The 16,229-nt window shown below is 42.3% G+C and overlaps 1 protein-coding gene across 1 annotated transcript in view; it reads right to left on the bottom strand.

Moving 5' to 3' along the window:
- nrxn2a (neurexin 2a) overlaps positions 1 to 16,229 on the bottom strand; it is a 174,176-nt gene that overhangs the window by 20,327 nt on the left and 137,620 nt on the right. Inside the window, exon 16 of the mRNA XM_056285549.1 lies at positions 7,827 to 8,008. Coding sequence (XP_056141524.1) covers positions 7,827 to 8,008 — 182 coding nt within the window. The remainder of the gene's footprint in view (positions 1 to 7,826; positions 8,009 to 16,229) is intronic.

The following is a 16,229-nucleotide window of genomic DNA, read 5'->3' as shown; positions in this document are numbered from 1 at the left end:
GTCAAGTCAAGTCAATTTTATTTTGTAAAGCCCAATATCACAAATTACAATTTTGCCTCAGTGGGCTTTACAGCAATACAACATCCTGTCCTTAGACCCTCACATCGGATAAGGAACAACTCCTTAAAAAAACCCTTGAGCAAAAATAGGAAGAAACCTCAGGGAGAGCAACAGAGGAGGGATCTCTCGCCCAAGACGGAGAGACGTGCAATGGATGTTGTGTGTACACAATTTACAGATTACTACAACGAAAGAGGTTAACAGAATTATAATGGAATTAAAAAATATATAAAGAATATGATGAAGAGGATGCCAAGCAGTGTACAGACACCACCAGAACTGGTCTTGAGGTCTTGCTGGATAAAACGCAGGCGCAGGAAATAACAGAAAAAGGTCCACGATCAACTCCGAGGCCCAGCCTTAGTCCACCAATATGGAGAATTGTATCTCCTCCTGACAATATAATGACGATATGCTTTGATGAGGTGTTTCCTCAAGTGCATGGATTTCAGCCCTGTGTATTGCTCCTTCCCATTTCCTCACGTGTTCGCTCATCATAAATCTTTCTCAACTACTTGCAGTAGTTAAGATGACGGTTATTTGCCCGTGCTAATTTGATGGTGCAGGGTGATAACTCTTCTCTAATGTTGCCCTTGTGTAGCATCTGATAGTGTGACAGTACAAGGCTCTGTCCAGCAGATGCTGCTTGTCAACCATAACTGTGTTGAAGTAGCATAAATTTGTCAATTGTGTTTTCAGTGTGAAGTGGCACTTTTTTTCATCTGTAAGGAGACGTAAGCTTTTAAAGACATTGGTTTTTGTATCAGTTTACCATAGCATAGCACTGAAATCTGACCCCAAATTGCTATTTTTCTGACTATGCAGAACTAATCTCACTCTATTGTCAGCGTAACAGCATATAGCAGATGGAAATTCATGGTGATGTCACGGTCATTCCTCCGGTATCATTGTCACCCATGAAGTGAATAAAAAGCATTTTATTATGAGAATAAGTGCAAACTTGCTTTCTTCTCTCATATAAAATGCAATTTGACTGATTGATTGATTGATTGATCTCATCATCAGCCGCTTCTCCAGGGTTGGGTCGTGGTGGCAGCAAGCTAAATAGGGCACTCCAGACGTCCCTCTCCCCAGGAATGCCCTCCAGCTTCTCCTGGGGGATACCAAGGCGTTCCCAGGCCAGATTGGACATGTAGTCCCTCCAGTGAGTTCTGGGTCTACCCCGGGGTCTCCTCTCAGTTGGATGTGCCCAGAAAACCTCCAAAGCGAGGCGCCCAGGAGGCATCCTAATCAGATGCCCGAACCACTCAACTGGCTCCTTTTGACACAAAGGAGCAGTGGCTCTACTCTGAGCTCCCTTCAGATGTCTGAGATCCTAACCTTGTCTCTAAGGCTGAGCCATGACACCCTACAGATGAAAGTCACTTCAGCCGCTTGTATCCGCGATCTCACCCTTTCGGTCACTACCCAAAGCTCATGACCATAGGTGAGGGTTGACACGAAGATTGACTGGTAAATCGAGAGCTTTGCCTTCCGGCTCAGCTCCCTCTTCACCACAATGTTCCGGTACAACGTCCACATTACTGCTGATGCTGCACCAATCCACATGTTAATCTCCCGCTCCATCTTATCCTCACTCATGAACAAGACCCCGAGATACCTGAACTTCTTCACTTCAGGCGACAAGCCATCCCCAACCCGGAGGGAGCCATCCACCATATTCCAGTAGAGAACCATGGCCTCAGACTTGGAGGTGTTGACTCTCATCCCAGCCATTTCACACTCAGCTGCAAACCAACCCCAGTGCGCACTGGAGGTTGCGTTCTGATGAAGCCAACAAAACCACATTATCTGCGAAGATAAGAGATGCAGTTCTGAGGTTCCCAAATGGACACATTCCCCATCTTGGCTTCACCGTGAGATCCGTCCATGAATATCAAAAACAGAATTGGAGACTAGGGACAACCATGGCAGAGTCTGACACTCACCAAAAACGTGTTTGACTCTGTGCCGAGAATGCAGACACAGGTCTCACTTTCGTTATACAAAGATCAGATGGCTTGTAGTAACTGCCCCGGTACCCCATACTTCCACAGTACCCCCCACAGAGTGCCCCGGGGTACACGGTGGTTAGCCTTCTTCAAGTCCACAAAACACATGTAGACTGGCTAGTCAAACTCCCATGCCTCCCTCAGCACTTCCACAAGGGTAAAGAGTTGGTCCATTGTTCCACGGCCAGGATGAAATCCGCATTGTTCTTCCTGGATCCGAGGTTCGACAATCGGTCAGAGCCTCCTTTCCAGCACCCTAGAGTAGACTTTCCCAGGGAGGCTGAGTAATGTCATGCCCTGATAATAGGAGCACATCCTCCGGTCCCCTTTTTTAAATATGGGAACCACCACCCCTTGCTTTCAAATATGACATATAAACTTGAACTTGAACGTAATAGTATGAAAGTGTTTTTTAACATACGGCTTTTGACTTTCAGTTAGTTAAAGCTGGATGATATTTCATCAATATTTTATGATCTCAGTCAGTCATGTGGATGTCTTGGGGGGAAAAAAGAAAAATCTAATTCATGACTTTCAGGTAGAGTCGTGTTGTGCTTCTGATTGCATGGATTATTCATACCCTTGAGATCAAATTAAATCAGACAATATTTATTTATTACATTGTGGTCTTGAAATGGAAACCCAGTTGCCCACTTGGAGCGTGACAAGTGAAATCTGCTTTGTCCCTCAAAGTGAATTGAGTCCAAGTTTTCAGATCGCTACTCGAAAGCCAAAATAGCGACAGCAAATAAAATTCAGAAAACATTTGGTTCATTTTCTATTTTTAATCCTCCCTTGTGACGCCCTATTTTTACCTAGTTTTCAGACTCACGCTATATATATATATATATATATATATATATATATATATACTGACTGAGGAAGGAGAAGAAGATGGGAGGGTGTGTGTGTGTGTGTGTGTGTGTGTGTATTGGTTACATTCAGAAAAAAGGCTACCAAAACATTCTTTCAATCTGCTTTTGCACTTCCTTACCATCTATCGAGCAACACAAGGTGACAGGCAAAGTTAGCATTCTGTCAGCGAGCAAGGAAATGGGAAGATGATGACAAAAATCCAACTGACTGTGACTACAAAAGTGCAACAGCCTTAAGGTGATTAGGTCAGTTTGAAAGTTATAATCCAATTTAAATGAGAAACATGAAGAAAAAAAAACTTTTGCACTGATAGGTTAACTCTAGTGTAGGGGTGGCTTACAGTTTTGGCTGTATTCAGTTCCATTATCTTCAAAGCTACTTCAAACATACAGTCCTGAAGACTGAAGCTGACATCTGACCCCACACCTATGACCCCGCACCTATGATGATACTGGTAATTGCACCAGTTGACCATTTTAGCTCCCAGAGATCCACAGGGAATGAAACAGAGTCATCAGATCAGTTGTGTCAGCACATTCCCCACCAACGAACCAAACACCGTGGCTGAACCTCAGTTTTAGCTACTGATGTTGTAGTATCTGTTAGTGAAGGTATTCTACAGATATTGGTCTTCCATATCTGTTTATTAGCCAACAACAATCGTCTTCATTTCTTTTTCAAGCTCACGGCCGCTTGCCTTATTCTTCTGCATTTGGCTGTTATGGTGAAGCCCTTGAAGGCTATGCCTCATTATTTTCCAAGGAAAGTCCTATCAAACAGTAACCATTACCAAGAACTACAAAAGCATTAATGATTTGGATATTTCTAAAAAAGCTATTTTCTTAAATACAGCACTGATACCAGGCAGCAAAAGGATTTATTTTTGTGACTGAAAAGAAACACCAAAGAAATAGCAGAAGGTGAATCAGTTCATCTGACACAACGTTTATTGAGAGAGAAACATTTCAACACTCATCTAAGTGACCTCTTCAGTCTCAACTGACTGCAGGTATCCCCACCCTTATAAACAATACAGTGACGTAACGACCAAAACCAACGATCGGTTTCATGTGCAAATTGGCGTGACCATTAACTAGAGTTTCAATGGCCATGTGTCGTATTCACAGAGGATTGGGGAATAGTTGCAATCACAGCCTATACATGGTGTATATATATATATATATAAAGCCCTTTGAATTGAACTGAATTGAACTCCACTCTCAGCCCCCCCCCCCCCCCCCCAAGTTCAGGGATGGTCATTCCCTCTTAACATAGATAGCCTCTTTTTGACTCCCTGGTCAAACCAGCGTTCCTCCTTATCAAGGATGTGTACATCTTCATTCTCGAATGAGTGGCCACTGGCCTGTAGATGGGTGTAGACTGTGGAGTCCTGGCCTGACATGTTAGCTCTTCTTCGTTTCTCCCACTAAATGTTGTGTCCAGATCAACTAATTCACCTTCTGTGACTTCCTTACCTTATTGAGCATGCATGAAGACACCAAAGAAATAGATGAGCATCGGTCAAAGACACTACAGTTAGTTTGTGTCCTGTGTTTTAGAAACAGGTGTGATTTTAATTATTACACCAGTCACAGTCGTTTGACAGATATCCCTTCTGGTTTTCATCACGACACATCTGCCCCTGGGCTACACCCTGCTAAAAAGGCTGATTTCCCTTGAGAAGGGCTCCAGTTGCTGGCAGCTGTGTTGGCTCCACCAAGGCTTTACACTGACTGCAGAGCCCTCAATCTTCTTACTTCTGATCTGCCTTCTATATAATCACATGGAGTGATGGGAGGGTAATAACTTATTTTCCCTCAGCAACCGGATTCAGATGACATTAATTAGTAAACCTTAGTAGCGAGGACTACATTTTGCTGATTTTTGTATGGTAGTAAAGGGAAATGCTCGCTCTTCTAGTTTAACTTATTCTTGATGATTCACTACTTGAATATCGTCTGTTTACTACATGAAATAAAAAGGAACTACTCTCATACTCACTGTAATTGCCGAGTTATGTAGTGAAACAGTAATCCCCTACCGTGATGTGATGTGGTTGTTTCAATGTAAATCAATTTATGTCCTTGGACTCAATATGAGCTGCAGAAATGCAGTCATTTCATATTGATTCGTCATTATATAAGGTTGTTGTACAAGCAGGCATGACAACGTTCTTACAATGTTACAATGTTACAGTTTCATTTAGCAGACACTTTTACCCACAGCGACGTACATCTGAGAGCTAATACAGCACAAGCGAGGATCTAGTCAGGAGGCCACAATGCAAGTAAGTGCCAAAAAAACTAGGTTCAAGTCCAACAGGACATAGACGTCAACAGGCAGTGCACAAAGGCAATGCATAGGGTGCATAGATTCTTATATCCATCCATCCATCCATAAGCAGAAATTAGAATCTTCCAGCCATCCCCAAGTCATGGAGGATAATGACCTTAATAAAAATAAATGCATAAATAAATAAATAACAATAATAAAAAAAAATGTTTCCCCCAAATTTGTGTCTTGAAAAAAACAACAACCAAATCCTCTGAGGCTGATACATAAATCCAATAAATTTGTATGTTTGAGAGCATTCAAACAAATGTGCGGAACTCCCTTTCTTTTTTTCTCTCAAATGTCCTGCTCAATCCAGCACCTTGCAGCTAAGCATTGGGATGTGTGCAGTCTATCTTTAATCAGTTATATATTCAGACACAAAAAACCCCAAAACAAAACAAAACACAAAAATGGGTCAATGATAATAATTGCCCTTTGGCCACCACAACGTCCCCATTGAATTATCGGCCGCCGCACATTTAGTTCACAGATATGTGTTACACGATTACGCTATGAGTACCACACTAGGTATCAGTAATCTCATCACCCATCCTCGTAGAGCGAGAGGTGGCAATTAAATGTTTTGGAGGAATGGAAATAGATAAAAAACCAACAGCAACTGGCTTCTTTTTCTGAAATATAACATAGCATACAATACTAACTTTGCTTGCAACTAGAGGTGTGGGGCCCTCTCAAATAGGTGTTGAAAGACAGATGTAAGATCCATAATGTTATTTGGTAATATTTTTGGTTAGTGTAAATGCCAGTTTGTTATGGTGTAGTGACGTTCTCCCATGAGGACTTTTATTTTGACAGACTTGGAAAGCAGGAACTGGTGCATGCACTCCTCGCGTCCTCTGGCTTCCCAAGTCAAAATAAAAATACCAAATAACAGTATGGCTCTATAACAGGTGGTCCAAAACTGAAAGGTGGCGGATCTTGTTCTGGCAGGATCCAGTACAAATCAAGTAGTGCATATAGCGGCAATTTTTGCTGCATATAAAGAGTTTTTGTACGTTGAGAATGTGATATTCAGAAGTAATGATTTTGAGTTAATGAATTCAGAATACTGTGGCCCTTTTTGTTCCAACCAGCTCACATATGATAGTTAAAACATTCTGGCCTCTTCCCTTGCTCGGGAAATAAATACGTTTTCCGGTAACAACAGACAAAGAACAGCTAACTTTCTGCAGGTTAAAGAACTTTTAAAGTCCAAGTAACCCCCATTAAGCTAATCCATATTTAAAATCAACTTGATATAGCAGTAAAATTTAAGTCCTGCTTTCTGTTTTAAGAGAGGGTAATTCATCTTAACTTATAGTGACTGGACTGTCTTAGACATATAGGAATACATTATAGGAATAGCATGTCTTGATATGCTGTGTTCATTCTTGAATATTAATCACGTATAAATGTAAATTCCCGTACCTTAACCCTAAGGCTTGATTTATGGTTCTGCATCAGTATGTCCGTAGGGCTCCCCCATAGGCTACGATGGGGGTCCCTGAAGCTACATAAGGGGCTCCGCTGTAGCCTACGGTGACATATTCAAAAATGTAACTGAATGTCGGGGCAAGAGCAGTGATTGGCGATTGATTGTTTGGGCTGCTTACATGCTGTATTTCTGATACCGTGACCCGACACTTCATTCGTCTCTTGCATTTAGCAAACATCCCCACCTTTCTGCCTCAACATGTTCAGTGGTCTCACAGACCATCTCCTCTCTTTTTGTTTAAAAAAAAAAATCCCCCTTTTTCTCCCCAACTGAATTTGGCCAACTACCCCACTCTTCCGAGTCATCCTGATCTCTGCTTCACCCTCTCTGCTGATCCGGGGAGGGCTGCAGACTACCACATGTGTCCCCGATACATGTGAAGTCGCTAGTCGCTTCTTTTCACCTGACAGTGAGGAGTTTCACCAGGGGGACGTAGCGCGTGGGAGGATCACGATATTCCCCCAGTTTCCCCTCTCCCCTTGAACAGGCACTCAGACCAACCAAAGGAGGCGCTAGTGTAGCGACCAGGACACATACCCACATCTGGCTTCCCACCCACAAGCACAGCCAACTGTGTCTGTAGGGATGCCTGACCAAGCCGGAGGAAACACAGGGATTAGACCGCCACACTACCTGGATGCCCCTGACCATCTCCTCTCTAACGTAAGTTTGTCCTTCTCAACAACAGCAACAAAATGAACTCTTTTCATTCATCCAGTAAAACCACTTCAATTACAAACCTTTTGTTCACTGCCTTCGTTACCAGTAAATGTGAGAATGTGAACATGATTACTTACTTAGGGGCCTGATTTATCTACATATTCTGGGTGACACTACCATCTAGTTAGTGGTGGTGCTATAACAATCTAAGAGTTGCATGTACATAATGGAATAAATCAAATGTTATGACGTAGACACCTATGGCAGGAACCTATGGTCACCTTGATGCAGAACCATAAATATAGCCTAAACCAACAATGTCTGTGTGATTCTCTACCAGGTTTTCATCATGAATCATGCCTAAAACCCCAGATCCTTCCCATCCTTACTATGTGCAGCTGAAGATAGTCTCCAAGACCATGGGTGCTCTCCACTCGAACCAAAATGGCATCCTTCTGCTGCGTGCTGAACCCCACAGCTAAGCGGTCTGCCCGGGTGCTTGGCCGTTCATTGGGGGCCCAGGTGTACGTGATCAGAGCTCCGCCTTTCCCAAAGATATATGTGGTCCCAGCTAGGAAGGAAGACAATAAGATCAGCATAAGAAGTCCAACAGATGGTAACAGCAAAAACAGAGAAACACAGAGACAACTGTTAGCAGACCTGGTTAACAGCTGGTATATATAATGAACGGATAGATGGATGGATAGATGGAGATCTGCAGTACTCATATTAAATTTAAGTGAGGCTTACAGAAAAAGTAATAGCTTTATATTCACAAATGTCAACACACAGACTGCCGAGTGTCACAGATCTTTATTATGAGGACGCTACATCTTCTTTCTGGTTACAGTTGCTTAAATTGAAGCCTTTGGCAAGAACCGGAAATTGGGAAGCACATTTTCAATAATGATACCTAGCACTTGGGCTGCCTACATCCAGGCAATTCTTTAGGTTGCCAAGTCTGTGGTGCTTGGGTCCTTTAAATCAATGTTGGGAAATGTTGGTGGTACAGTGGAGGCATAAATCCAGAATCTCTCATTTTCATGGTTCCAGCAGACTGACACCCCACATCACCACAAATAATGAGATTAAAAGTTGAGATACCCCTACCTGAGGTAGAAAAAAGCACAACCATGTTTTTTCATAAATTTAAAATGTCTAGTTTTTTTAAATGGATGGTTGTGTAAAAATGTTTTACTGCAAAATTAGTTTATTTGGTTGATGTTTGGATCCTCCCCAAAACCCGAAAATAGTGATAATTTAGGCTTCTCCGAAAGGGACAGCGTCTGCCTTATCACGTGTCTCTGGAAATAATGATCAGAATTTCACCGACTGTGGACTGGATGTTCACAGACAGTTATTGCATACAATCAAGCAAAGACTTCATCAACAGCTTTGTGCATCTTTCAAATGTATACACTTAAACATACATGAAATATAAGTGGAAATTGGAATAGAAAATCAAAAATCCAAAATGTATATTTATATGTATGTCATTATTAAAGTAAGGAGACCAAAAATGTCATTTATATGTTATCATAAAAGTAGGTTAATTGACTATTCACGTAACCCTATGATGTCACCAACCCCTAACAGGTAACTAGTGCAGCAGGCACTTCAAACAGACAAATACAATGGGGCCCTATTGGTGTAAATGTGTGACGAGGACACAAACCATAGACTGATTGAAAAACTATATACATTTAATGCGAGCGGGTTCAATAGTCATTTCTTTATTATCTTAAATACACTCTAATATTTTAATGATTTCTGTGAATGTCACTGACAATATACTGAATGATGATAATATCAGCCAACGGGCTGCATGACATATTTTATCCAGAAACGTTTCATCACTCATCTAAGTGACTTCAAAGAAAGTTAAATCAGTTCATCTGGATACGTTTATTGACAGATACGTTTCATCACTCATCAAAGTGACATCTTCAGTCTCAACTGACTGCAAGTATCCCCATCCTTATAAACAATACAGTGGCATAACGACCAAAAACAATGATCATTTTCATATGCAAATTACTGTGACTATTTCCTAGAGTTACAATGGCAACGTGTAATATTCACAGAGGACTGGGGAATAGCTGCAATCACAACTATTGTGATTGCTTAGATTCACTTAGATGAGTGATGAAACGTTTCTCTCAATAAATGTTGTGTCTAGATGAACTGATACAACTTTCTGTGGCTCGTGTGTATTATGTCGTGACGAGGTGGATGGCATGTAGCCAGAACCATCGCATGGGCTGTGTGACCACACAGGGCCTTGCACTTGCACTTGCCCTGCTATATATATATATATATATATATATATATATATATACACTACCGTTCAAAAGTTTGGGATCACCCAAACAATTTTGTGTTTTCCATGAAAAGTCACACTTATTCACCACCATATGTTGTGAAATGAATAGAAAATAGAGTCAAGACATTGACAAGGTTAGAAATAATGATTTGTATTTGAAATAAGATTTTTTTTACATCAAACTTTGCTTTCGTCAAAGAATCCTCCATTTGCAGCAATTACAGCATTGCAGACCTTTGGCATTCTAGCTGTTAATTTGTTGAGGTAATCTGGAGAAATTGCACCCCACGCTTCCAGAAGCAGCTCCCACAAGTTGGATTGGTTGGATGGGCACTTCTTTGAGCAGATTGAGTTTCTGGAGCATCACATTTGTGGGGTCAATTAAACGCTCAAAATGGCCAGAAAAAGAGAACTTTCATCTGAAACTCGACAGTCTATTCTTGTTCTTAGAAATGAAGGCTATTCCATGCGAGAAATTGCTAAGAAATTGAAGATTTCCTACACCGGTGTGTACTACTCCCTTCAGAGGACAGCACAAACAGGCTCTAACCAGAGTAGAAAAAGAAGTGGGAGGCCGCGTTGCACAACTGAGCAAGAAGATAAGTACATTAGAGTCTCTAGTTTGAGAAACAGACGCCTCACAGGTCCCCAACTGGCATCTTCATTAAATAGTACCTGTTAGAGCTGTAATTGCTGCAAATGGAGGATTCTTTGACGAAAGCAAAGTTTGATGTAAAAAAAATCTTATTTCAAATACAAATCATTATTTCTAACCTTGTCAATGTCTTGACTCTATTTTCTATTCATTTCACAACATATGGTGGTGAATAAGTGTGACTTTTCATGGAAAACACGAAATTGTTTGGGTGATCCCAAACTTTTGAACGGTAGTGTATATACACACACAGTGCATCCGGAACGTATTCACACCCCTTCACTTTCCCCTCATTTTGTTATGTTACAGCCTTATTCCAAAATGGATTAAATTCTTGTTTTTTTCTCATCAATCCACACACAATACCTCATAATGACAAAGTGAAAAAGGTTTTGTAGAAATTCTTGCAAATTTATTAAAAATAAAAAACTGAAATATTGCATGTACATACGTATTCACACCCTTTGCTATGACATTCAAAATTGAACTCAGGTTCATCCTGTTTCCACTGATCATCCTTGAGATGTTTCTACATCTTGACTGGAGTCCACCTCTAGTAAATTCAATTGATTGGACATGATTTGGAAAGGCACACACCTGTCTATATGAGGTCCCACTGTTGACAGTGCATGTCAGAGCAGAAACCAAGCCATGAAGTCAAAGGAATTGTCTGTGGACCTCCGAGACAGGATTGTATCAAGGCACAGATCTGGGGAAGGGTACAAAAAAATTTCTACAGCTTTGAAGGTCCCGAAGAGCACAGTGGTCTCCATCGTTCGTAAATGGAAGAAGTTTGGATCCACCAGGACTCTTCCTAGAGCTGGCCGCCCAGCCAAACTGAGCAATCGGGGGAGAAGGGCCTTGGTCAGGGAGGTGACCAAGAACCCAATGGTCACTCTGACAGAGCTCCAGCGTTCCTCTGTGGAGATGGGAGAACCTTCCAGAAGGACAACCATCTCTGCAGCACTCCACCAATCAGGCCTTTATGGTAGAGTGGCCAGACGGAAGCCTCTGCTCAGTAAAAGGCACATGACAGCCCGCTTGGGGTTTGCCAGAAAGCACCTAAAGGACTCTCAGACCATGAGAAACAAGATTCTCTGGTCTGATGAAACCAAGATTGAACTCTTTGGCCTGAATGCCAAACGTCACATCTGGAGGAAACCAGGCACTTCTCATCACCTTGCTAATACCATCCCTACAGTGAAGCATGGTGGTGGCAGCATCATGCTGTGGGGATGTTCTTCAGCGGCAGGAACTGGGAGACTAGTCAGGATCAAGGGAAAGATGAATGGAGCAAAGTACAGAGAGATCCCTGATGAAAACCTGCTCCAGAGCGCTCAGGACCTTAGACTGAGGCGAAGGTTTACTTTTCAACACAACAATGACCCTAAGCACACAGCCAAGAAAACGAAGGAGTGGCTTCGGGACAAGTCTATGAATGTCCTTGAGTGACCCAGCCAGAGCCCAGACTTGAACCCCATTGAACATCTCTGGAAAGACCTGAAAATAGCTGTGCAGCGACGCTCCCCATCTAACCTTACAGAGCTTGAGAGGATCTGCAGAGAAGAATGGGAGAAATACCCCAAATATAGGTGTACCAAGCTTGTAGCTTCATACCCAAGAAGACTTGAGGCTGTAATCGCTGCCAAGGATGCCTCAACCAAGTACTGAGTAAAGGGTGTGAATACTTATGTATATGCAATATTTCAGTTTTTTTATTTTTAATAAATTTGCAAAAATTTCTACAAAACCTTTTTCACTTTGTCATTATGGGGTATTGTATGTAGATTGATGAGAAAAAAAAGGAATTTAATCCATTTTGGAATAAGGCTGTAACATAACAAAATGTGGGGAAAGTGAAGGGGTGTGAATACTTTCCGGATGCACTGTATATACATACAGATACAGGAAAAAAGGTTTTAATACATTGCAATACAGGCCTGTTTAATTTCAATTGAGGATAACAAAAAACAGATTGACTTCCTCGACATCTCATTAAACCTTTAAAAATGGCACATACAGGCCATACATGAAGCCCAATAATATACTGCAATACGTCCACAGAGAAAGCAATCATCCACCCTCCATCTTGAAAAATATCCCAGTTAGCATAAACAAGAGACTCTCATGTTTATCATCAAGCGAAGCCATCTTTAATGAAGCAGCTCCCCCATATCAGGAAGCCTTACAAACATGTGGATATAATTTCAGACTAAGTACAATCCACCACCAATTAGCGACAGCCAGCAAAAAAAAAAAAAAAAAAACGCAGCAGAAGGCAGAACATCACCTGGTATAATCCTCCCTACAGCGACACCGTGGCCTCCAATATTGGAAAACAATTTTTCAAGCTTTTGGATGAGTGCTTTGCCCTGAGATCTGAGCTTCGACAATTGGTTGGAGCCTCCTTTCAAGCGCCCTAGAGCAGACTTTCCCAGAGAGCCTGAGCAATGTGATGCCCCGATAATTGGAGCACATCCTCTGGTCCCCCTTTTTGAACATGGGTACCACCCCCCCAGTCTGCCACTCCACAGGTACTGTCCCCAACTTCCACGCGACACTAAAGAGGCGTGTCAACCAAGACAGCCCAACAATGTCCCCAGCCTTCAGCATCTCAGTGTGAATCTCATCCACACCCGGCGACTTGCCACCGAGGAGCTTTTTAACTACGTCAGGGCTAAAAAATCCAATGGCTGTGTAAGAACAAATTTGTCCATAGTAACGATTGATACATGAGGACACAGAGGTCTGGTTAAGCGGTGGGGATATTGATGCAAGTAGGTGGGAGCCAGTTGGCTGGCAGCAGAAGAGCATAGGCATGGATTGGCGCATGAGGCCAGATAAAACCTTTAGCAGCCTTTCACACCAGCATTGGGGTCTAACATTTGACATAAGCGGCCATCTGCAACCATTTGGGGGGAGTGCATAGTGACACGGGAGACTTGAGGGGGGTTGAACACATGGATAGTTTTAAAGGGGCGGGCAGTGCCACACCTATAATCTGATTGGCCACCCCCAGATACCACCCCAAAATTTCTGCCATGTCATTGGCTTCCACTTTGCTGTGGAGCAGGTGTTTATCCTGCCGGTTTGTTTCTGCCGAGACACTAGTGTCTGGTCTGTCCCACTTTGCCTGAAGAGGCTCTTGAAAACAAAGTAGTATCCCTTCCACAGATAACGTTAGCTGCACAGCAGTTTCAGGTAATTCCTTCTCCCTCCCTCTCTCTCTCTGAAGTTGTGACACTAGTGAAACAGCTGCGTTAATAGCGATTTTTCAGTTTCTCCAGCCCACCAATTCTGTCACGATATACTACATAATGCATCAGCTAGTATTTTTGTAAACTGAAAGTTCAACTCTATCCTTGAAAGATCAGGGCTGCTGTGATTGCCCAGTCTATTTTGTATCACCAGAGCTGTACTCTCTCTCTCTCTGTCTTTATACAAACCACCGGTAATTAAAAGAGCTGGTGATCTGCAGTGGAGGGTCTTGCATGGCATAGTGGCAGTCAATGCTTTTGTTTCTGTGCTAGATCCTAATGTGAATGACAACTGTTAATGTTAGCCAACTTGAAAGGTTCTGCAAAATAGGAGACTGAGCATTAACAGTTATGTGTATGCATGTGGCCTATTAATTTATGTTTTAGCGTATTATTAGTAGAATATTAACGCAGATAAAAAATTCTGCACACATTGTAGCCACCTCGAGACATCCCTTTGCCACCCAACCCTGGGCCACCCCAGTTAAAAATCCCTGGAACTATCGCTGGTTGAACACAAGGAGAGGTGGAGCAATATGGATGAGTTGCAGGTGCTTGAAAAGAGCTCCGGACAACATCTTATCTACACTGCACTCAAACCATTCACTTTCCATCTTGTTTACTTTCAGAGAGTGCTGTCCACCTTGATCTATTCGATTGTCAAATTGGACTGTTCTCCGGATTTTTTTTTTCTTCATTGTTGAAGCCTTTCGGGCAAAATATTACACATCACGTAATACCATACAACCCCCTTTGTCTTCTGGGGCTTGTTATTCTTTCGTGTCACTTTTCCCTGAGAACAGATCTGCTAAACTGGCACCAGGATCAGCTGTATGGAATAGAGCTTCTTTACAGACTTGAACCTGCTCCAAGAGGACAATCCCCCTATAGGGGTATCTGGGCTATGGTGAGGATAACCTCCCCCGATTTTGAGTATGTTGGACACGCAAGTCGCTCGGAACCTAAACAACTCGAGCAGGCTACAGCTTTGCCGCTACATGTTTAAGGGCGCGGGGGGGGGGGGGGGGCGTTAAGTCCTAGAGAAGGAAATTTCACATCAGCTTTTCTCAGTTTGCTGAAACTGTTGGCAGTGGGTGGAGGTGCAATCATTTCCACACTGGGAATAGACAACTGAGAATCTCCTTTGATATAACACCAAATGCAAATTGCATCCTTGTTTAAACAGGCTGAAACACTTGTATTACATGTGCATCAATACAAATATCACTTGAGGAAACACAGGGAAATACTTGAGTGGGACAAAACTGCAGCTTTGCTTTCAATTAACAAGAAGAAGACTTAAGTAGTCTTCAAGTTTTTGCAGTGGGCACTCACTGCAAAGGTTTAGGACTGACAAGAACTGTGATGTACCCTTACTATTAAACAGACTCTCTTCAGACTTGAAAACACTTCTTGACTGGCTCTGCGTTTAATTAATGTGCATGTGCTGTGTGTTCCTTCCAGATTATGCCTTGGTGAGTTAATCTTAATTAATGTCTGCGAATCGCAGTCAATTGTAATTCAGTGGTAGTAATTACAGCATGGAGACTCAATGAATGGATCTTTTATTGGTTCCTTTCACCTCTTTCTGTAGCTGTGTTATCTGCATCTGGCCTCGTGGATGACTCTCTTCAATGAAATCTCATTTCATGCCATTTTGAGGAAATCACGAGTCAACCTCCACGCTTTTTTCCCCCTTCACAGTGCTTTGAAATGGATTTTGAAATTCATCTTTAATTTCAATTACCTCTGTATGCGCAATCTGAAACTGAACGTCTCTTGGCTGACCCCCTTAACACTAACATATGCATCGGGTTTTTTGTTTTCTGTCTAAAATGTTATCTTACATCTTTTCAAACCACAGTGAAATGACAAAAACAAAACATGCAAACCAGGTGGTGTACCGCCTTTGCACTGGATTTCTGGTACATTCCCAGGATCAACATAACAATCGATACACTAGATGGCAATCTATAATGGTGTGATGAAGTGGAATGTGATACTAGCAAATGGACCGCATTTTGTATAGCGCTTTTCTGGCTGCAACAGCCCCTCAAAGCGCTTTACGATTAATGGATGGCACATGTACACCCCCCCCCCATGGTGGTGTCAACCGTACAAGGTAAAAAAACAGCTCATTGGGAGCAGTTAGGGGTTAGGTGTCTTGCTCAGGGACACCTCGACATTTTTACGTTGCGAGGTGGAGCCGAGGATCGAGCTGGCAAACCTCCAATTACCAGACAACCTGCTCTACCTCCTGAGACACTGCCGAGTCTGTAACATTAAAACAGTGGTAAATTGGAAACGAGTGGTAAGTTAATGAGTCAGTGTGGCCATAAAGAAAAACCTATCCCAGAGAGGAAAAAAAACAGCGCTGGTGTGGTCTAACTGAAACAAGGCGATTTTGATCCTCTGCATGCGTCAGTGAGAGTGCACGCATTGACAGAGTAAGAGAAGGGAAGTCTACAGGGCAGAATGCAAGAGTGATGGGCAGCATAAAATATGGAGGGCTGATGCACCAGCAAGGAAAAAACAAAAACAAAAACATGGAAGCATC

The sequence above is a fragment of the Lampris incognitus genome, chromosome 8, assembly GCF_029633865.1.
Source record: "Lampris incognitus isolate fLamInc1 chromosome 8, fLamInc1.hap2, whole genome shotgun sequence".
NCBI lineage: Eukaryota > Metazoa > Chordata > Actinopteri > Lampriformes > Lampridae > Lampris > Lampris incognitus.
This window is presented reverse-complemented; position numbering and strand designations above follow the sequence as displayed.